This window comes from Mercurialis annua, linkage group LG2 (genome assembly GCF_937616625.2).
Source record: "Mercurialis annua linkage group LG2, ddMerAnnu1.2, whole genome shotgun sequence".
Taxonomy (NCBI): domain Eukaryota; kingdom Viridiplantae; phylum Streptophyta; class Magnoliopsida; order Malpighiales; family Euphorbiaceae; genus Mercurialis; species Mercurialis annua.
Genome location: NC_065571.1, coordinates 41,633,743 through 41,657,611, shown reverse-complemented (window position 1 = coordinate 41,657,611; position 23,869 = coordinate 41,633,743). Strand labels below are relative to the sequence as shown.

At 33.0% G+C, this 23,869-nt stretch overlaps 2 protein-coding genes across 2 annotated transcripts; both read right to left on the bottom strand.

Annotated features, from left to right (window-relative positions):
- Positions 1–7,443: 7,443 nt before the first annotated feature.
- On the bottom strand, positions 7,444–9,303 carry LOC130015117 (uncharacterized). The gene has a single exon (XM_056104668.1). It carries the CDS (start codon positions 9,301–9,303, stop codon positions 7,444–7,446), a length of 1,860 nt encoding a protein of 619 aa, XP_055960643.1.
- Positions 9,304–11,375: 2,072 nt separating this feature from the next.
- Positions 11,376–22,049, bottom strand: LOC126669235 (polyadenylate-binding protein-interacting protein 9-like). Its single transcript, XM_050362649.2, is given in 10 exon segments — positions 11,376–11,845; positions 18,707–18,775; positions 18,863–18,910; positions 19,085–19,144; positions 19,237–19,349; positions 19,434–19,506; positions 20,853–20,897; positions 21,023–21,075; positions 21,078–21,132; positions 21,520–22,049. Coding segments are annotated over 10 exon segments (819 nt in total). The 5' UTR covers positions 21,778–22,049; the 3' UTR covers positions 11,376–11,800.
- Between the last annotated feature and the right edge of the window lie 1,820 nt (positions 22,050–23,869).

Here is a 23,869-nt window from a genome sequence, read left to right as displayed (position 1 = left end):
TTTTCTTATGACTCTGTCTAACAAAAATGACTTCTCAATTGTGTTATAAACCAACACATCAGTTTGGACATTGATTGAACAGAACATAAAAGTTGAACATGATGGTTTTATAGTTATAATAAATAGTTACTTGTAGGGTAGGTTAATGATATTGAACTCATTAACCCCACCTACAACTAATATATATTATAGAGATTGATTACCTCCAACAACACTACACCAACATAGTTTCCCAAAAGCTTGGCAAATCCAAATAAAATGCACCCAAAAGCTACAAGCTTCACATAGCTAGTCAAGAACACCTATAAATTTCTATATCACAGAAACCACTACCTTACACCTTCAAACTTTAAAATAATGACTCCATTGCTCAGACTAAGCATCAGAAGATCCGGACATGCAATACTTCAACCATGAAGGATTTTATAAAAATTCAGAAAGAAAGAAAAAAAGAGAGCATAGTGTAGCCACATTGAAGTTGAAAAGGATCTAGCATATAACCTTAAAGCATTAACCGATATCTCAACAAACCCAAGCAATGCAAAAAATTAAAAGCAGCAAATGTAAACCCATATTTTACTGCCATTAATTAATTCACAAAGGATCAAAAAGATGTATCCACTCAATCCAATACTTCACGGACAGTAGAAGAAAAATGTGACCAAAAGTAGAATTTTGCAAGAGAACATACCAAGCCAACAATATCAATAAAACTAATTAAAATCCTCATCTTTTAGATAATTTAGAGTCGGTACCTGTTCAAAATAGTCTAAAATCCTCGACTTCTAAAAATTTCAGAGTCAATTTCAGAAATACCTCAGCTATTAAAAAGAAACCTGAATTATCGCTAAATAATGACGGATAGAATAACTCTCTTAACTTCCTCTCCTTTATCATAAATACCTATAGCGGCAGAGAAGACTACATTCTTCATCATGTTACTCATAGTCACTGTTGCGTCCAGCAGTAGCTGGGGGGGGGGGAGGGGGGGAATTGAGACTTAAAGACTTTTGCTTAAATATGTAAAGCTAATGGAATAGCTTCGCTCTGATGAATGTAAAGTCTTCACAAGCTAATCAAATATGGATCAGTTTGAGAGCTGCGTGATATAGACTTATGAAAACCTTTTTAACAGAGTATAAAAACAGAGATAATGGAAAGTTATTTTTAGTTTTAAAGAAAAACTTTCTTTCAAAAACAGTTTTAGATGAATCTAAAATAAAACAGAAACTAAAGCATAAAACTGAACACCAGATTTTTATAGTGGTTCGGCAACCCTGCCTACATCCACTCCTTAAGGATCCCCATCCTTAAGTATTCCACTCTTAGATCTCTATTACGGGCTAGAGATAAAGCCAATAAGAATACAACCCTAGTTCTACCCAGAAGCTAGTCTGTAACTTACAAGCTGATTTGATAGTTTCAGCAAACTAATACCCTTTGAAGAATAAATCTGATTCTACCCAGAACCTATTCTATTCCTCACAAGATGATTACAGAAAGATGGTATGAACTCTCACTCAAACTATTCCTATTTTTCTTTGAGATAAATCACCAAGGATTGAAAGCTCTTGAGAATGTGGAAACTTGATCTTTTTCACTTGATTTCCCACACCTTTGCAAATGGAGAAGAATCACTTTTATAGACTCCAAGAATCTTCTAGAGAGTAGGGCTGAGTCACATCAGGATATTCCTTCAATTCTTATCCTCTATGCAAGGTGTACATGGTCACAAGAGGAGGACTATTCTAGGCTGATCTGGCCAACCAGGTTGAGCTCAGGTTTGTTTGGTAGTGCTGGCAGCCTGATTGCAGTACAAGGTACACTGACAACCTGATAGTGCTGGGCTGGTATTTTTCAAGCTGATTCCGAAAATACCCTCCATCATTGTTGCTAGAGGAAAGATCAAGATGCTTCTAGAAATTGGGCCTTGCAATAATCCAATTAACACATTAGTGGGCTTCAGTTATCATCAAAACAAGGGATAAAAAATAAGGGCCTATAGCCAACAATCTCCCCCTTTTTGATGATGACAAAATCTTTCCAATTGCAAGATATGAATATTTCTAGAAGAGTAGTATGAGTTATTTAGCATGCTCCCCGTGAATGTATGGCATATATGAAGAAGCTAAATAAATCAGTTTTATAAAAGACATGCCATGAAATATGATCATAAATGCACAAGGCAATAAAAGCTTTAACAAGCTAACAAAAAACCATGAAAAGAGGGGCTACTACTCCCCCTTTTTGTCAGTCATCCAAAAAGGCAAAATAAACCAAGTTCAGAAATAAAAAAGACAAGATAAAAAAAACATAAGTAAATTAGGTTCAGAAAACAGGCTAATTCATTTAGCTTCACAGTTCTTCAGGCTTGTCCTTTGACCCAGGCTGACCCTTCGGTATTGGAACAGTCTTGAAAGAGCAGCTTGATCGAGTTGACCGTCTGATAGGCAGCTTGGGAGGTCTGGAGGCTGGTTCAGTTTTGGTTGACAGTCTTTTAGAGTCAGATGCTTTCTTCTTGGGGAGGCTGATGACCGGAGCTGGAACAGGATTAGCTTCAGATTGAGCTAATTTGACTAGCTTGGAGAATTCTGCTTTCATAGCTAGCATGCTCTGGTCAAAGGTACTCCTGCAAAAATTCTCAAAGACAACAAATTTACTCATTAGCTCAGAGGGCAAAGTAGCCTGAGGAATAGGTTCACTAGGAGCTTCTTCTTTGGGATCTGTAGAGATAGCTTCTGGATCAGCAATCTTGACTGTGTTATCAGAATGAGGTTCAGTCTGATTTGCTTTCTCAGCACTTTGTTCTCCAACTGATTCTTCAGATTCCTTGTCCCGTGAGGTCTTCAGTAGGCCACCTATGATCCTATCAGCTTCAGTCTTGGCAGGGGCCTTTAGCTTCTGTTTGTTTTTCCCAGAAGCTAATCTCTGGATGGCAGCTTTCCTCATTAGCAGAGGCTCATTGTCTGATGAGCTGATATCTTTCTCACTGGATTCCTTATCTGAACCATTCTTCACACTGTCAAGAGAATTGGTTTTGGAGGAGCCAGAATCACCTACCTCCACAGTTTCAGTTTTCTCACTTTCAACTTGTTTCTCCTGTTTGATCTTCTTAACAGCTTGAAAACTCCCAGATTCAATACCTCTCTTCTTAGTACGAGTAGTAAACAGCTTGGACACCACATCAGTATCAGCAATATGTGTACATTTATAGGCAGATAAATTCACTCCTAAATGTTTAAACAGCAGGGTCAAATGCATTCCATAGGGCAGATTTTTGTTCTTTTTCACACCAAGCATAACACTCATTAGTAAATAGCACAGATTGTAGGGTTTTAGCCTGACTAAATGCCACATGAAAAAGAGCTCAATACTGCTAACATAATCGTGACTACCAGACTTGGGGGCAATGAAGCAGGTAAGAAATTTATGAATGACTCTAAGTCTAGGAATGAGAGAAGCAGAGCTAACGTGTTCGGAACCTTTTACCTCGGATTGAGCGGTGGCCAGAGCTTTGAAAGTACCTTCATTGAAGGCAGAGAGTTGACAGACTTCTGCCTTTTTAGCACCTCTAGTTCCTTGGTTAGGGATCTGGAAAGCCTCAGATAAGGTTGATAGTGTGATTAGGTACTTCTTTTTCCTTAGAGTCACTGTGAATTCTGTTTTCCCTTTCGGTTTGAGTGAGTTATAGAACTCATTCACCAATTCTTCATATATCCCAGTTTTGATCTGAATGAAGGTTGTCCATTGTTGAGCTTCAAACCATTCCTTGAAGGAGAATTTTTCTTTGCCGTAGAATGCCCAATCGATTGATTTAGGAGGGATGAGAGTCCTTCTCGGTTGCTCAGATGTTTCTGACTTGGGTGTGCTTTCAGTCGTGCCAAAAAGGAATTCGGCTGTTGTTCTACTCCCTTCGGGTTCCTCAATGATTTTTGCAGGTCTCTTGCCCATGGTGAGAGGTGATGAGTTGGTTTGAGAGAAGAAGATGGTTTGAGGAAGAAGATGAGGTGTGCGGCGGTTTTTGAGGTGAGGTGGAATAGAAAATTAGGTTTTAATGAGTGGGTAGGGTAAGTGGGGTAAGTGGGGTTAATGGGTAAGGGAATGGGCTTTTTAAGAGAGATTTAAAAAATTTGGGCCTCTTAGAGCTTTGCTTCGGTCCAGATGAGAGGTAACCTGATTAGCCTTGACCCTGAGCTGATTTAGTACCTGTTTCTGGGAAAATAAAAAGCTAAAGACAGAAATAGGTAAAATAAAATAAAATAAAATAAAATAAAATAAAATAAAATAAAAAGAGAGAAGTGAGAGATGTGTATTTGCCAAAGTGATTGAGTTAGAACTTGTTTAAGAGCTGATTTTCATTAGTCCAAGTTCTCCTCTTATCTTGCAAAACTGATCTTCAGAGAGAGGCTTGGTGAAGATGTCTGCAAGCTGATTTTCAATAGGCACAAAGATTAGCTTGATGTCGCCAGCTTGAACATGATCTCTAATGAAGTGATGTCTGATCTCAATGTGCTTTGTTCTTGAGTGTAGCACAGGATTTTTTGACAAGTTGATGGCACTTGTGTTGTCACATAGAATGGGGATGAGTTTATAGATTAGCTCATAGTCCTCAAGCTGCTGCTTGATCCATATAATCTGGGCAACACAACTTCCAGCAGCTATGTATTCAGCTTCAGTAGTGGATAAGCTAACAGAAGTTTGCTTTTTGCTTTGCCATGAGACTAATGAGCTTCCTAGGAATTGACATCCTCCTGAAGTGCTTTTTCTATCAATTTGACAGCCTGCAAAATCAGCATCACTATACCCAACCAAATCAAATGAAGCAGCCCTTGAATACCATAAGCCTAATTCATCAGTCCCAAGTAAATATCTAAGAATGCGTTTGACAGCAATAAGATGAGATTCTTTCGGATTAGCTTGAAAGCGAGCACATAAACAAACACTAAAGTGAATATCAGGTCTACTAGATGTAAGATAAAGAAGAGATCCAATCATACCTCGGTAGAGCTTAATGTCTACCTCTTTACCTTTTTCATCTGTAGTTAGCTTGGTGGTTGTGCCCATTGGTGTTCGGCTTTCCTTAGCTTCTGTCATTTTGAACTTTTTGAGGAGTTCTCTTGTATATTTAGTTTGACAGATAAAAATCCCATCTTGGCTTTGCTTAATTTGAAGACCGAGAAAGAAAGTGAGTTCTCCCATCATACTCATTTCAAACTCATTCTTCATTAGCTCTGCAAACTGATTGCACAAGCTGCTTTGAGTAACTCCAAACACAATGTCATCTACATATACTTGGACAATGATGATTTCTTTCTGACTTCTCTTGGTGAAGAGTGTGGTGTCAACTTTGCCTCTTACAAATCCGTTTTCAAGAAGAAATTTGCTCAGCCTATCGTACCAGGCTCTAGGAGCCTGTTTTAGCCCATATAGAGCCTTGGTTAGCTTGTAGTCATAATCAGGTTTAGCAGAGTCTTCAAAACCAGGGGGCTGATTGACATAAACTTCTTCTTCTAGATATCCACTGAGAAAGGCACTTTTGACATCCATTTGGAAGAGCTTGAAGTTCTTGTGGCAAGCAAAGGCACATAACATTCGAATAGCTTCAAGTCTAGCAACCGGGGCAAATGTTTCATCAAAGTCTATTCCTTCAGCCTGATTGTAACCTTTAGCTACCAATCTTGCTTTGTTTCTGACCATATTTCCATCATCATCAAGTTTGTTCCTAAACACCCACTTAGTTCCAATGATAGACTGATTCTTTGGTTTAGGAACTAATTGCCAGACTTTGTTTCTCTCGAATTGATTTAGCTCCTCCTGCATAGCTATTAGCCAGTTTTCATTAGCTTCAGCTTCTTCAATTGTCTTTGGTTCGATCTTGGATACAAAGGCTATGTTTCCTATCATATTTCTCAGTTTGCTCCTTGTAACTAGCCTGTCTGAAGGGCTGGAAAGAAGATTTTCTTTAGAGTGATCTTTGTGGTATCTCCATTCGGTTGGTAGATCAGTATGGATCTGTTGGTCATTATTAGTTTGGAGATCATTAGCTTGCTGATCATCTTCCCATTTCAGAGACTCCTTTTGCCGATCATTACCAGGTTGAGCCTGATTGAACAGTTCTGTAGTTGTATCTCCAGATTGAGCTGTTTCATTAGCTTGAGGTGTCTTTTCTTGGTTTGAACCTGTTTCTTCATCATCAACAGATTCTCTCCTTGATAGAGAGGGATTAGTTTCGCTAAAAACAACATGAATAGATTCTTCAACAACAAGTGATGTTTTGTTGAAGACTCTATAAGCTTTGCTATGATCTGAGTAACCTAAGTAGATACCTTCAGTAGCTTTGGCATCAAATTTAGCAAGCTGATTCTTGTTGTTATTGTGAATAAAACATTTACAACCAAAAACTTTGAAATAGCTTAAGTTTGGAGTTTTACCTTTCCAGAGCTCATAAGGAGTCTTTTTCAGAATAGATCTTACCAAAGCTCTATTTTGAATGTAACAGGCTGTGCTAATAGCTTCGGCTCAGAAGTATTTGGGTAGCTTGGCTTCATTGATCATGGTTCGAGCCATTTCTTGAAGGGTTCTGTTCTTTCTCTCTACCACTCCATTTTGATGGGGAGTTCTAGGTGCTGAGAAGTTGTGAGTGATTCCATTGTCGTTGCAAAACTCCTCAAATAGCTTGTTTTCAAATTCCCTTCCATGGTCACTTTGAACGGTGGAAATCTTTAGCCCTTGTTGGTTTTGAATTCTTTTGCAGAGATTTGAGAATTTCTCAAAGGCTTCATCTCCCAAGCTAGTTGGAGTGATTGGACCGAATAGGTCAAGGTGAAGTAGCTCCAGAGGTCTACTAGAGTTTAGCTGTCCTTTAGATTTGAAGGATGATCTGGTTTGCTTCCCCTTTTGACATGCATCACAAATGGAATCTTTTTCGAATTTTAGGCTGGGCAGACCTTCCACAAGCTGATAGATGGATAATTTGCTGATTAGCTTCATACTTGCATGGCCTAATCGTCTGTGCCATAGCCAACAATTTTCTTCAATGGTAGCGAGACATCGATCAGACTCATTAAGTTTCTCTAGATCAATGAGATATATGTTGTCTACTCTATCTCCTGTGATTAGAGTTTGGTTGCTAGACAAGTCTTGAACTTCGAATTTGTTAGGTTCAAAAATCACTCTTCTGTTTTTGTCACGTAATTGGCTGACACTGAGTAGGTTGAATTGTAACCCACTGACCAGAGATACATCTTCGATAGGATGATTAGTCCCAATAGTTCCTGAACCGATAATTTTAGCTTGACTGTTGTCTCTAAAGCTAACTGATCCTCTTTCATTTAGTTTGAGCTGGGTGAACTTGGATTTGTCACCCGTCATATGCCTAGAGCATGCACTGTCCACGTACCAGTTGTCATGTGCCTTTTTGCTCCTTAGGCAAACCTGAAAAGATCAGTTAGTTTTAGGTACCCAAGCTAAATTGGGTCCTGATGGGTTAGCTTTGACATATAAGTTGTTCCGAGTCTGAGTACCTTGAGTGGATTTCTTTTTGAAATTGCAAAATTTATCTGAGTGGCCTTTTCGGTTACAGTAAAAGCAAGATTCTTTAGTGACAAAAGGTTGGGCTTGATAGTTAGATCGAGATGGGCCAACCATGGCTTTCACAAACTGAGTAGCTTTGGGTTCTTGAATTTTTAAAGGATCATACCCAATGCCAGCTTTGCTTTTAGATAAGTGCATATCAGTAGTTCCAAGGAGCATGTCAAGATTGGATCTACCTTTTGTGAAAGTCTCAAGATCTCGAGTTAAGCCAACGATTTTGATTTTCAAATTTTCATTGAGTCTAGCAAACATTTTCTTAACATTGTTTGAACCTTCAAGTTCAGTTTGGAGAAATCTGATTTGGGATTTAGAGTGTCTAAGCTCTTCAATCAGATCGCTCGAAGGCTGAGTGAGATTAGTTTCAATCTGATCAACATCAGTCTTAAGTTGATTAGTTTGATTAGCGCTAGCATGGTCAGGCTGGCTAGTCAAGTTATCAGCTTCTGCGATCTTGTATTTTCCTTTTAGATTTAGATATTTTAAAGAAACCTTGGTGTATTCTTTGAAAAGAGCATTATATAAATCTTGAAGATCAAGAGAGCTAATGTCAAGAGTTTTTACCTCACGATCAGATTCTGAACTGTCAGCTTCTGAACATTGATTAGGTTGAGATCCTTCAGCATTGTCTTGGGGATCACACTCTTCTCCTATTTTGGCCATTAAGCAAACAATGGCATTTCCTGGTGTTTCTTCTTCTGAGCTGGATGCTTCACTGTCACTCCATGTGGCTTTCATAGCTCTATCAAATCTTTCTTTCCGATATCTTTTCTTTAGCTTTGGGCAGTTAGCTTTGAAATGATCCGGGCTGTTACATTCAAAGCAGTTAGCTTCCAGTGTTTCCTTCTTAGCTTCAGGTCTGGGATTGTATGATTTCTTTAAGTCATTCCTGTATCTTCTTCCACCTTTCTTGTATATCTTCTGAAACTTTCGAGTCATGAGAGCTATTTCTTCTTCTGAGTTATCTGAATCACTCTCTTGATTGACAGTTTTTAGAGCTAGATCAGTTTTCTTCTTTTTATTGAAGACTGACTCTTTCCCTTTCTTAATTAGCTCGTGAGTGAACAGCGAACGCATTAGCTCGTCCAGGGAGTAATCTTTTAGATTTCTTTCTTCAAAGATGGCATCTACCTTGCTGTCCCATTTATCGGTAAGAGATCTTATAACCTTTTTCACAAGTTCTTCTTCTCTTATATTTTCCCCGAGACTCTTCATTCCATTTACAATATTTGAAAGGCGAGTGCTTAGCTCCTGAATAGATTCATTAGGTTGCATCTGGAACAGCTCATACTGTCTCTTTAGCATGTTGATTTTAGATTCTTTAACCTGATCTGTTCCTTCAAACGTGGTTTGAAGTATTTCCCATGCTTCTTTTGCTGTTGAGCATCCTCGAATTCGATTATACTCGGTGGCATCTAGTGCACAATGAATCATGTTGATAGCTTTGGCATTGAGCTGAACAGCTTTCCAATCTTCATCGGTGTACTCTTCTTCAGTCTTTTCTCTTCTAGTTCCATTTAATTCAGTAAGTGATGGAGGTGTGATTCCTTTCAAAATGATTCTCCAGCATTCAATGTCATAGGCCTGCATAAAATTTTTCATTCTATTTTTCCACCAATCATAGTTAGATCCATTAAAGAGTGGAGGTCTCGAAACTGAACTCCCTTCTGGTACCCCAGAAGCACTAGAAACGCCTGTTGAGCTAGTAGCCATTAGGATCACTTTGGCAAGCTGGAATATTAGCTTGAGCGAATATAACCTGCTTTGATACCAATTGTTGGGTCCAGCAGTAGCTCAAGAGGGGGGGGGGGGGGGGTGAATTGAGACTTAAAAACTTTTGCTTAAATATGTAAAGCTAATGGAATAGCTTCGCCCTGATGAATGTAAAGTCTTCACAAGCTAATCAAATATGGATCAGTTTGAGAGCTGCGTGATATAGACTTATGAAAACCTTTTTAACAGAGTATAAAAACAGAGATAATGGAAAGTTATTTTTAGTTTTAAAGAAAAGCTTTCTTTCAAAAACAGTTTTAGATGAAGCTAAAATAAAGCAGAAACTAAAGCATAAAACTGAACACCAGATTTTTATAGTGGTTCGGCAACCCTGCCTACATCCACTCCTTAAGGATCCCCATCCTTAAGTATTCCACTCTTAGATCTCTATTACGGGCTAGAGATAAAGCCAATAAGAATACAACCCTAGTTCTACCCAGAAGCTAGTCTGTAACTTACAAGCTGATTTGATAGCTTCAGCAAACTAATACCCTTTGAAGAATAAATCTGATTCTACCCAGAACCTATTCTATTCCTCACAAGATGATTACAGAAAGATGGTATGAACTCTCACTCAAACTATTCCTAGTTTTCTTTGAGATAAATCACCAAGGATTGAAAGCTCTTGAGAATGTGGAAACTTGATCTTTTTCACTTGATTTCCCACACCTTTGCAAATGGAGAAGAATCACTTTTATAGACTCCAAGAATCTTCTAGAGAGTAGGGCTGAGTCACATCAGGATATTCCTTCAATTCTTATCCTCTATGCAAGGTGTACATGGTGACAAGAGGAGGAGCCTATTCTAGGCTGATCTGGCCAATCAGGTTGAGCTCAGGTTTGTTTGGTAGTGCTGGCAGCCTGATTGCAGTGCAAGGTACACTGACAACCTGATAGTGCTGGGCTGGTATTTTTCAAGCTGATTCCGAAAATACCCTCCATCATTGTTGCTAGAGGAAAGATCAAGATGCTTCTAGAAATTGGGCCTTGCAATAATCCAATTAACACATTAGTGGGCTTTAGTTATCATCAAAACAAGGGATAAAAAATAAGGGCCTATAGCCAACAGTCACAGTTATAATGATGGAAAGTATACATTAAAATCAACATGAACTTGGGTCTTCCAAACTAGAAAACAGTTTCATCAGCATTTGCTCAACAGCAAACGAATTATCTTTCCCCTAATAAATAATCTGCAACATCACTACTCCAAGAACATCATGCTGCATGTTCCATGCATTTAGTTTGCCATCTTAACCTTGGTCCACCAAGACTGGTAACATATAACTACAAATTATACCATTAAAGCGATGTTTTAAGAACCGAACTGGACTGGCTGATTCAACTGGTTCGACCGCAAACTAGAGGCCAGTCCAATTTGGTTCTTCTGATGAAAACTGGACTTTCAGTTCAACCTCTTTGAAATAGAAAACCCCATAAGAACCAAAAATTCATTGACCGGTTGAACCGATAGAACCCTCTGGTTCATCACCAAAAAAACTAAGAAATAATTGAGATTCATCCTTCTGCCATTTTGTCAATTTGATCCCACAGCTCATTTCAAAAAAACTAAGAAATAATTGAAAATTATTTTGATTATTCTTCTATGAAGCAGTGACACGGATATGGGAATGGGTACGAGAACGGACACGGAGAACGGCATTTTCTATATTCAATGAGACACAAGACACGACGAGGACAGAAAATTAATTAAATATTTAAGTATGTATGTATATAAAATTACTAAAACCCAACGAGCACTTTCATGTGACACAAAGTTAAAATACTTTTGTAAGCCTACATATTGTCCACAACTTAGTAAAACGCAATGAAATGCAAGTAAACCATATGAGCTTTCTTTGCACCTTAATGATCAGCAATTACATCAGTGAGAGTTGTCACACAGGACTGATAGTTATCTAAGGTCAAACAGAACCTCTGTTGCGACAAAACTGACAGCAATTTGCGGTTATGGACCAGGACAAAATATGGGGATGTACTTTTTTTATACTATGACTGAAAAAAAATTATTATAAATAAAGTTGATTTATATTTTTACAAATAGAATGGTCCTAAACTCAACTCAACATCCCAAGTTGGTGAAAGTCGGTTATACGGATTTATTCTATTTCAAACAGCACAATTCTGGGTCAAATTTTCTGACTGGTTTAAAATATCTTCAAAACATCTTAAATTAATCTCCTCCAAACTTTCGCCCACCACTTCCTTTTTTCCTACTACTCTAATCAATTTTTCTAACTGGAGTATCTATAGATCTCATCTACTCACATGCCTAAACCATCTTAACCTGCCTTCCTTCAAGATATCCTCAATAGAAGCTATTATCACCTTCTCCCTCATTCACTAGTTATGAATTCTATCTAACCTTATTTGTCTACATATCAATATTAACATTTTCATCTCGCCGCAGTCAATCTTCAAGGAAGATTATTTGTTCTATCATCACACAACGCTCGCTCCCACTACAAGAAAAGTGAGTTTTAGCAACGATCTATTACAACAACCATTAAAATCATTACAATACATATACCTTTTATAACGATTATTTTAATGTCGTTTCTAAATATAATTATTTTACAACGCCTAATAAAATCGTTATTAAAAGTTATACTTTTAGCAACGACTTAATTTATATCGTTTTTAAAAATAATTTTTTTACAACAACTAATCATATCATTGTAAATTATTTGCTTTACCAACGATTTAATATTTGTCGTTTTTAAATATTATCATTTCACAACGACAAATAATTTCGTTGCTAAAAGAAAGAAGGAATAGTGAAAATCCCACATTGAAAATAAGTGAAATGAGAATGATGCATTCTCACTATAAAACAAACCCATCCTTCATTGTAATATATCAATCAAAAAGTAAAAAATATTAAATTTTAATAATAATTGAATTCTAAATTATAAAAATAAAAAAATTCTAAAATTATATAACATATTTAAATAATAATTAATATTATAATGTTTTGACAACGACTTTTTATAGTTACTAATAACTTTTAACAACCAATCTTATAGATTTTGTAAAACTTATAGCAACGACCATTATTTAAAAAAGTCGTTATAAAAAACATTACATTACGCCAACACGCACAACCACATTTGTCGTTATTAAAAACTTTTAACAACCATATTTTGGGTTTTCACAACGACAACTCATGTTTCCAAAAATCAAGTTTCTTGTAGTGTCCATATATCATTAATGGTCATAAAGCAGCATGGCAAACTTTGCTCTTTAACTTACTTGGGATCTTTACAATACTATAGAACTCTCGAGGTACTATTCCACTTCATCCACATGGGTTTAATCCTATAACTAACATCCTCTTTACATCCACCATATTTTGAAGGATCAAGTCACTAATACCTAAATTGGGTATTTTGTGGTACATCCACGTACACTTTCTAAAAGAGAAAATGACAAAACTGTACAAAAAAAGAAAGAAAATAACAACATTACGTATTTTGCTAGAATATTACATCACCACCTATAAAACATGACGAATTACAACCAATACATACTCATTCTTAGACTGCCACGTCGCATGAGAGATGAAGGCACACTTGCGCTTACATCATCAGTTGGAGAAGGTGCTACAACAACACGTGATTATATTTTTTAACAAAATAAACCAACTAATAAGCGCCACATAAACACTAATACCAACAATAATTTTTATAATGATATGTACAGATCTTCAACCAAACATTATAGGATTTATTTTCTAATTGAAAATAATTAACAAAACTAAAGCATTAATATATACCATATAGCTCAAGTATTAATAAAAATGTAAATATATACATATAAATGAGGAAAAAATTTAAAAGTACTGTTTTTTTTAATTTTACAAAAATATGATAAAATTTTATTAATTTATATTTTCATCTTCTCCAATTAAATTCATGCATCAATAACATCTTGATACTTTACTATTCTCTATAAATTAAAGCATAAAAATAATAATTTTAGATAAAAAAAAACATATGATTTTTTTAGCTCAATTTTTATCAATATTTTTTATATAAAAATAAACACATAAAAGTTGGAAAATAATGTATCAATCAAATACGTTTAAAAATATATACATGTAACATGTATTAAAAATATATAAATTATGTATTACTAACGTATTTAGCATGTTATATATATTAAAAAAATATATATCGCGAATTATATAGTAAAAAGTATTGATTTAAAAATATTTAAAAAATATCTCAAACACACATATAAAACATATTTATAAGAAAAAGTATAAATTATATACAATTTTTTTGTTTTATATATGAAAATCAATTTCAAAAACAACTCTAAATACATATTAGATACATTTAAAAAAAATTAAATACACTATTGAGGCATCAATTATAGAAAAAAAAGATAGAAAAAAATCAGCAAATAATGTGTTAATAGATATCATATAGTACAAAATACACAATTGATACGTTTTCAATACATTATTTATACACAATACATATCAAAATACAAAAATAATATATAATTAAATATAATTTTAATAATACATCTACGATACATAAATAATACACACTAAATATAATTTTAATAATCCATCTATTGTAATATAAAAATTACAATGTAGAAATTATATATTAAAGATGTATCTAGAATGTATCCTAACTTAACAATTATTTTATAAAAAAAAATTATAATTTTTAAACAATTCAGTTTGCAATGTATCGAGGGGATGCTTTAATGATGGTCTCATTTTCTAACACTCGCTCGAGCTAAATAATTAAATCGATTTGTGATCAAAATATGAACTCGCGTTAGCATATAACTATCACTTGTATGGGCTAGTTCACTAGTATAAAATCGATCGATGTATCAACGATGTATCGGTAATGTATTATTAATGTATTTATAATGTATCAGTAATGTATCTATAATTTACAGGTGGTATATCTATGACGTATTAGGTGATATATTTATAATGTATCATAGATGTATCCAATATGTATATACATGATATATAAATAAAAAAGATGAACCAATAATAATATAATGTCGTCATAAACAAGCTGAAGTTAATCTTTGAATTTATATAAAAAAAAGTAAACATTTACAACTTTTTATTTTTCAGTTATTTAACGTTTATTTTTTGTATACTAAACAATACATCAAAAAGACAGTCGGGAGTCTTGTTAATTCTCAAGAGGAACAACTCTTGATATATTACAATTTCAAAGCCTTTCATTTCTAATATATATCACATAATATATAATGTATAAAAAATAATACATCTCTTAAGATATTATAAATACATGATACGTTTCAGATACATTTTTAATACATGACATATTGTTAATCAAAATACATAAAAAAAATTTAGTTTTTTTGTTTGAATTTATAAAAAAAAATAGAATTCACACAATACTAATAATTATCATAGAATTTATACAAGATACACATATAATACACTATTTGTACCCATTGTATCTTAAAATACACACCTAATATATATTAAACTTTATGGTTAAAAATTGAAATGAATTAAATTAAACTCTATTTATATATACATTTCTATCCCAACTCAATCCCAACTCATACCCACCATTTTTTCAAGAAAAACACCAAAATCTGACAACCCAGTTCTCTCATTTAAACAACCTACAACTCATCTCTTCACTAATTTAATCCATCCCATCAACAGCCACCCAAACCATTACCAGTTGCTACATACAATTCACGCAATTAAAAATAAAAAGATTGAATCTGGTAACAGTCTATACACCCATCATGCATGCTCACTTGCTCATCCCTTTGAAGTTTGAACTTCTCCATTCCACTAAACTAGATTATCATAACTTTAGGCGTACATAATTAAATATACAATATGAGTTGAATTTGTTGTAAACAAATTTAAATCATAAATGAATTAGTCTTATAATATGACACATTAAACACTTAAAAGTTAAATAGGAGGCAAAATCAAGAACAAAATAATAGGGAAGTATTATTTGTTAATGAATGCTTTGGTCAATTACTCTTGCATGCTATTAGCAACTCTCAAGACTATAGAATGCAGAGATTTTGAAATTTCTTGATTTTATTCCTTATTTTGCTCCTTCCCCCCAATCGACGGTACCGTCATCCCCAGTAGTTCCATCGTCACCAAAATGCAAGTGATAAATAATGGTGAATGAACAAAAAGCTTGAGCGACGGTGGACGGATCGCAACAACAGTCTTCACCTCTAATGGCAATTTTGGACAAATGACGAAGAAGAGAAGAATTAGATTACAGTTACTGTGCCACTCATAAGGAGAGAGAAAGAAGAAATTAGGGCAAGTGGTGGTTGCGGCAAGTGATGAATAATTGGGCATCCAAAAAGTAAGTGATTTTTTTAATCATGTGCCACATGTAAGGCTGAGATCAATTAGGTATGCATTGTAATATTTAACCGTTATCAGCTCAAAAAAGTAAAGAAAAAGTTAGCATTGATGAAAGAATTTAGAAGCCTTAGCATTTTTGTAAGAAAGGCCCTTATTTAGCCCATTCCTGTAATTTTCTCTTTCTAAAATGACTCTTACCTTTACTCCTATTATTACTAAGCTTATAATCATAGTTACTAAGCTTACATTCCAATTTCACTCTTTTTTATATTCAAATTTCTTCTTTTTGTTTTTTTTTTTTCAATTTTTATTCGTTTTCAATTATGTTGTCACTATTTTTCTGATAAATATTTTTTTGTGGTGTTTATGAGTAATTTTATAATTAATTTTTTTGGGTTTGTCACTAATTTTATTAAGCTTATTTTAATTATTATTGCATTAGGTTTATCTTTACTGTTATTCTATTTCGATAATTGCTGTAACTTTTTTAGCAATAAAATAAACTTTTTTATAATAATACAGCAGTAAGCTTATCTTGATTTATGGTGTTGTGAGTTAGACTTATTTGAGTAACAGGTATTTATGTTATTCATTGGATTATTTAACTAAGCACTTGTTATATTTGTTTCCCTTTCAAATTATGTAGTCTGCCAATCTAAGTAGATAAAAAAGAAAAACCTAAAAACCTCTTTTTTCTCTCTAAAAAAACCCTAGCCGCCAAGAGTTTTCTTCTTATTTCTTCTCCGGCTGCCGTCAATGGTTTGATTTTTGTTGTTGACGGTAGCCATCCCTTTATTTATGTTATTTTAATTTGATAGAATATAATAAATAGCGACTCTTTTTCATTTTTTTGATGGATTAAAACCTATCAACGAAGCGCAATTCATTTACCAAGAAGTGAAGATAGATCGAAGATCTTTCATCAATAAAATGGAATCGTTTATGAGCTATATTAGTTTTATTTGTTTTTCATTGTTTGTTTTTTTTTTTTTTTTTTTTTTTTTTTTTTTCTGAATGTTTTATGTTGTCCTTTCATTATGAAAGGTTTGTTGTCCTTTCTCTGTGAAAGGTTTGTTGTCTCCTTTTTATGTAGGAGTTTGCTGTCTCTTTTTTATGAAGGAGTTATCAAGTGGTGATTGAATGGAATGCTCTGAGTTTGTGGGTGATTGGATAAGTTTTGATCGACGAGTGATCGAAGACTGCACTTATTTAGCGAAACAGTTAATAATTTATTTTTATTTTCGTAAGTAAGATCTGCGAATCAGGCAGCATGTTGTCTGTTCCATGTCAGGTTATCGGATTTAGTTTTCGAATTATTCCGAATTTCTTACAAATGTAACTGTTTCATATTCGATTTAATGAGATTTGATGATTTCAAAAAAAAAAAACTAAGCACTTGTTTAATAATTTATATTATTTTTCAGATGATTTTGTTAAGCTTGATGATGATGGGTAATTCTAAAATTAGGATTTAGCAATATGATGATTGTGCTCTTTAGTTTTAAATTTAGATTTAGAAAACATTTAAACTACTTAAGTTGGGTTTATGCATCTTCTTTTTCTTTTACATTTAAAATACATTTATGCATGATTTTTTATTTATTTTTTATGACTTCTATAAACATTGCCTTAAGCTCTTAGCCATTTGTTTCCCAAAGCGCTTCTCCAAAACTTTTATTAACTCCCTCAGTAATCTATTGGCAGGATGTCACTTGCAAATGACAAATGTCATGTCGAAAGGTCAAAGTTGATCATTGGTTCAATGTGGTTAGAAATATGATGGTCTTGAATAAACAAATAACTTATATTATTCTGAAAAAGAAAAAAAATGATCAAAGTTCAATATACTAATGGTTTTCTTGGTGGATAAAGAAAACACTTTACAGTTACATGGATTATATTATTAGTAAAAGATATAATTAAAAATAGGGTTAATGTCAAAAAAAATCACGAACTTTACACGTTTTCTCATTTTAATCACGCAGTTTAACTTTTTTCATTTTCATACACGAACTACCAATTTTTCTCAAATTCATGCATGGTGCTGAGGTGGCACCCATTCATTGGTGTAAAATGACCTCCACTTCAACAAATTACACCAATAGAGCCGTGACACCTCAGCACAATATATGAATTTGAGAAAAAGTGATAGTTCGTGTATGAAAATGAGAAAATTTAAACTGCGTGATTAAAATGAAAAAACCTGTAAAGTTGGTGAATTTTTATGACATTAACTCTTAAAAATATGAAATATCAAACTTCTTAAAGAAAATAAAAACTACAGGAAAGCAACTGACAGTTCAAAAATTTAAAAATGAAAGAAGATAGAACTATTGTTCTATAGCTAATAACTAAATGTATGTGGGCCCAAGAAGATGTAAGAAACTCATATGGAAGTCTAAATAGTCGTAGCCAATTTCGGCACTGTATCCTTGTGAGCTCGTTATTGTTCCGTTTCATAATGTGAAATGCATTCAAACAATATTTTTCTTCTGTAACAAAATTATTGAACAGTTAGTTATAATCAGGTTTTAAATTATCAACACTTAATTTTAGTCACAAGAATTGATGCCTAGATTCATTCTAATAATTATAAAGGAATGTTGATTCCAGCCACAAAAATGTTTGGACCTTTATTTTAAAACAAATTTAAAATGATATAAAACATGCTATTAGATGGAGTTTAATTGGATTAGAACATATAACTTCAAAAGAAAATTACACCAAGGCAAATATTATTCAAAAACAGAAACACAAAAAAAGCACATACATACACAACAAACTCGACAGGTTACAGTAACAGCAGTGTTATAGTAGGTTTAAAATACAACAGCATAGACAAATACATGCATAAAATTATGTTTGGAGATAGGCATTAGAGCTCATGAATAAGCATATGCAGGCTTTCTAACATCATGCAACTTTCTGAAATTACACTTCAAAAATATAACCATTAACTTACCATAGAAAATTCGACAAAAGCTATGCGAGTTGAATGGACATGATCCCCCAGAAGCCTCAAGCGAGTAACCTGTAAATCAAACATTAATAAAGGGTTCTTACTTTTACAGCCATGTCAGTTTTTAGCAGAAGGGGTGTATCTTGGTTCTGTTCTCACCTCACCACATGTTGACTCAAAGAAAGTTTTTACTTCAGCTGGAGAAACCTGCATTTGCAATGATTACATTAACTAGAAAATCTAGAGGAATAAGCTATACTGCTATAAGACTAGCAAAATAGAAGGGACAAAATAAGAATATAATCCATAAAAAGGAAAAGAATACTCGTACAGTTCTATTTAAGATATGAAATTTCCATCACTTAACTTGTTGGTATTTACCTTCTTATCAATATTTGTACAGTATACTGTCCTAGAACACATCTCCCGTTCATCCTCTGACTGCATTTTGTAAGTTAATCAGAAAACATCTATGGAGCATGCAATCTAAAGCTATAACATCCACAAACATGCAACAAAATATTTATTCGTACCCTAGGGAGAAATGTAGGATTCACTGGAAGAATGGCAGTTTTTGAAGGTAAGACTCGAACTGGATAGTAACCCAGCATTGTCCCACCAAGGGTTAAAGCAACTCTTGCACCGTCTATTAGTAAAGACTCGATTAGGTGTGGAAAATAGCAAAATACAAAATCACCATATACTCTTAAGGAACATAATTTGAACTTACGCTCATCAGCAAATTTCACAAAAGCAAAACGAAGAACCGAATGTGGATCTCCACAGACTCGGCAATCCACAACCTTCAGTTCCAGTTAAAAATGTAAGTGCATCGTCCAAACCAGGTTCATGCAAAAGTACTCGTGGTTTAAAGGCAATGGTGATGCATCTAGGGACAAAGAATTTCATGATCTTATTATCCAATATGAGAGTGCTAAGCCTAGAAGGACAAGAACTCTTCATCTCTATGGACAGCCTAAATTCAGTCAATAAGGATATAATATCTTTATAATAATAGAGATGAGATGAGAATTTGGTTTGATTTGAAATAATAGTAGTTCACCAATAGAACATGTAACAATTATCCTCAAAATAAATATATCCAGTGTTGTTTGTAAGTCATGATGCAGTTTATGAACATGTTAAACTCTTGAGTTCTGCTCTGCATGCTTTATTACATTTACTTCTAGGTTTTTGTCTTGTTATTTTAGTGTCCTAAAAAGCTTTGATAATAATTTACTTTACAAATTCATCCGGATATACTAAATTACAAATAGTTATTAATTGTTTAGTATAGAAAAGGAAACATATATAAACCAATAAAGATCGTTGATGCATGCAGTGAATTTAATCGAACAGAGTTCGAGAAATAGAGGATGCAACACAGCTTTCCTCGACAGCATATAGGCGCATAAAACATACCCTTACCTTACATATTAATTACTCCCTCACTCCATTTATACACATTTAGATTCACCACCAAAACAAAGGAAGTGATAGAATTTATAAAACACAAAATGATGTTGATATTCAATAAAAAATTAACTTAAACATATCAGACTATTTCTAAAGAGTGCCTAAGCTGAACAAAGGGAGGCACGAACTCTAACAGTGTCAATATGGCTAAATCCTTTCCAGCTTCTCAAGTAGAAAGATATCAATATGGTAACGAAACAGAAAATTCATTTCAGTCAAACAAAAAAGTTGAACTTTAAAGAAAGTTTGAAAAATGAAAGATCAAATAAACACTACGATATTTGGCTCTCGTCTTTTAGGATGAATATATAAATAAATAAAGGAACAAAAGAGCCGCATGGTTGGGAAGGGGGTCAGTTGACCACCTTTCCAAAAAATTAAACTAATAAATTAAATTATTTCGGCTAAATAGCACATATTAAATTTCTTCTTAATATTTATTAACCACCTTATTTTTTGTTTTATATAAAAAATAAAATCCACCCCCCTTTTAAACAATTCCGGCTTTGCCCCTGTTTTTAAGGAAGTCAATTTCCATGCATATAAAGATATTGCTGCATGGCACTAGCATAGAATTAAGTTCTTAATTTGGAATATTAAAGTACTGTCATTGCAAAGATAGAAGGAGAGTTCAAGACAAATATACAAAGTCAGGCAAGTATTGCAAACTTACTTGTCCACAATTACTAAATAACCCAGCAAGCCTCTCTTCAGTTACCTAAATTGAAAAGGAAGAGCTTAATATCACAGCTTTCCATCCAAATTCAGAAATAATTGAACATTACTATAACCGCTAGACATCATGATGACATAACAATACCAACATAAATAATAAGAACTCACTTGCTGGTCGATATCAGAAACATATACAGTTCGTCTAATACTATCATCTTGTTCGCTCTATAACCTCTCCCATTCAACCTCCTCTTCCCCTGGTTATAATTATTTCTTCTCTGAAAAATATAAAAGGAAACAATAACCAATCACATCCAAAAAAAGGATAGCACAAGGTACAAAATTCCTTCAAAAATCTACACCCGTCGCAACATCACATAAACCTACTCACATTTTAAAAAAATGCAAACACTACGCGATACGAGTCACTAGCTGCTACATTAAAGTTATAAAATTGAAAATTCAAACTATATTATGAGAAACTAGAGTGTAATAGATCAAACCAATTGACAAAAAAGTAACAAAAATGATGATAAAATACACCAATTAAGAAACTTAATTGACAAAAACAACCACAATTCTACATTAAAATAAATACAATTGCGGATAAAAAGTTACAGTAACTAAAAATGAGTACAAAAATGGAGAGAGTAACTGAATTTTACCCTTCGACTGATGTTGTCATTATTAGGAAAGGATTGCTTATTATGATTATGAACAGCAAAATTGTTGAGATTGAAAAGGTTTTGGGTTTTATTAAAAGAAGAAGGGAAAAATTCCTTAGCTAAGGGATTCAATTTCGTAAACATCTCCACAAGTCTCTGCACATTAAATTCCGATTCCGATTCCGATTTCGAATCGGAATTATGATGATCACTATTTGCAACACCGGAATCGACCACAATCTCAGCTACCGCAACCATGAAGCAATTAAATGAGAGTAGATATTTATTTTATTTTTGAAATGTATTTGAAACAGAAAAAAATGAAAATGAAAAATTCTATGCTGATAATTAATCAAAAAAAAATAAATTGTACAGAGAGAAATGTGGGGAAAAATAAATAAAATGGGGATAGAATTGTATCACTCAAGAAAGAAGGAGTGATTTATTATTCATTTATTCAAAGAAATGGAAACTGAATTGAGAGACGATTTTTTATTAGGGTTTTTGGAGTAATGTGAAAGAGAGAAACAAGACTGAGAAAGAAGAAGAAGAAGAAGAACAGTGGGGTTTTGGTTTTTGTTTTTATTTTTTGTTTATTTAATTAATTAATTTATTATTTATTTATTTTGACTGTTTTTTTTTTCAGAATTTGGCTGCTTTTCTTTGTACTAGTACGTGCTATGCAAGTGGCTCGTAACGTAATTCGTTAATAAACATATTAGTAAATTTATTTGGTTATTAAATATTTTTTCATGCTGAATTTATTCTTCTTTTGGTTTTATAATAACCATAATTAAATAATTAACTTAATTTTATTAATAATATTTTTAAAAATAATAAGATATAAATTTAAATAATAATATATTGACTAAATACAGTATTTTAATTTTGTAGTTAAATCAAACTAAAAGATAGGTATTTTTAATAATTTGGAGACAATTTAGTTATTTATTAGTATATACTAAAACTGAATTGGAGATAATTTAGCTACCTATTCTAATTAGTACTTTAATTACAATAGTAATTAATTAAATAGCTAATTAGTTAATGACTATAAAACCTTTATTAATAATAAACTGAAAAGGATTATTCGGTAAATTTGTCTGTCCCCCCCCCCCCTCCCGTCCGTGCTTTTATATATAACTAGTCTCGCTCTACGCACGTGGCTTGTAATGTGACTCGTCAAATAACAATAGCGGCATTTATAACGAATTAGGATGGTTATATTTATAGCTAGTTAATTAATTATTTTTATAATTATAAATTATATTGAATTATAAAATCTCGTATCATAATTCAATCGGTAGTTAATGGGCAATAGTTAATCTTATTTATACATAATATAAATAAATAAAATCAAATAGTAATTATAATATTAATTTATTAGAAGTAGTTTATCTTAGTTATACTTTCAAATAAATAAATAATTATTTAAATATTTAAAATGGTCTATTTTAATTAGTACTTTAGACAATTGTTTAGATATAGTATTATAAATAGTTTACTATAATTAGTATTCTAATTCTGATAATTATCTTAATAGTTTATTTTATAAATATATCTAATAATACAATTTTTTGAAAAATTTATATGTTTCCGACGTTTAAAGTTTTTAGGCTTAAATGCATAAAATATCATAAACTTTCGAGTGTTTTTGGTATTTAACATAATTTTTTAATTTTGGTATATTTAACATGAAATTTCAATTTTTTTGCAATCAAGGCCATGAGTGTGTTTCCTTTAAAGAAATAGTGTCATTTTACATCCACTACGGTGCCGTTTTAATCTAAAATGGTGCCGGTTTATATGCAAAACGTGCTGGTGTCTTCAATTGCAAAATTTTGCCATTTCGTATACTTTTTTGTCAAAATTAAAAGATTATGTTAAATACCAAAAACACGTGAAAGTTGGTGATTTTTTTTTGCAATGAAGCCAAATTTTTATAGAGAAAATTACATAGAATCCCTCAAAATTCCAATTATTTATGTTAGTGACCCATGTTTTTATTTTTTGCAGAAATCTCTCAATTTTTAAAAATGTTTTTCATGTCTACCTTTTTATATTCTCCATTCCTATTTTATCCCTATGGTATATTTTTCTATTGTGTTTCAACTACACACAATAATTTCCCCCACTTCACCCTTCTTCTTCATAACCTTATTTTCCATTACTTTCATTACACTTTGATCTGCTGCATCTGCAAAAATATTAACCAAACGTTAAAAACATCAACCATAAGTTCGGAACTATTAAATTAATGGAAAATAATTACTATTGAAGACATAAAATGAGAGAAATAAAAAAAAAAGAGAAATGAAGAAATTGTGTTACAATTACAGTTACAGAAAAA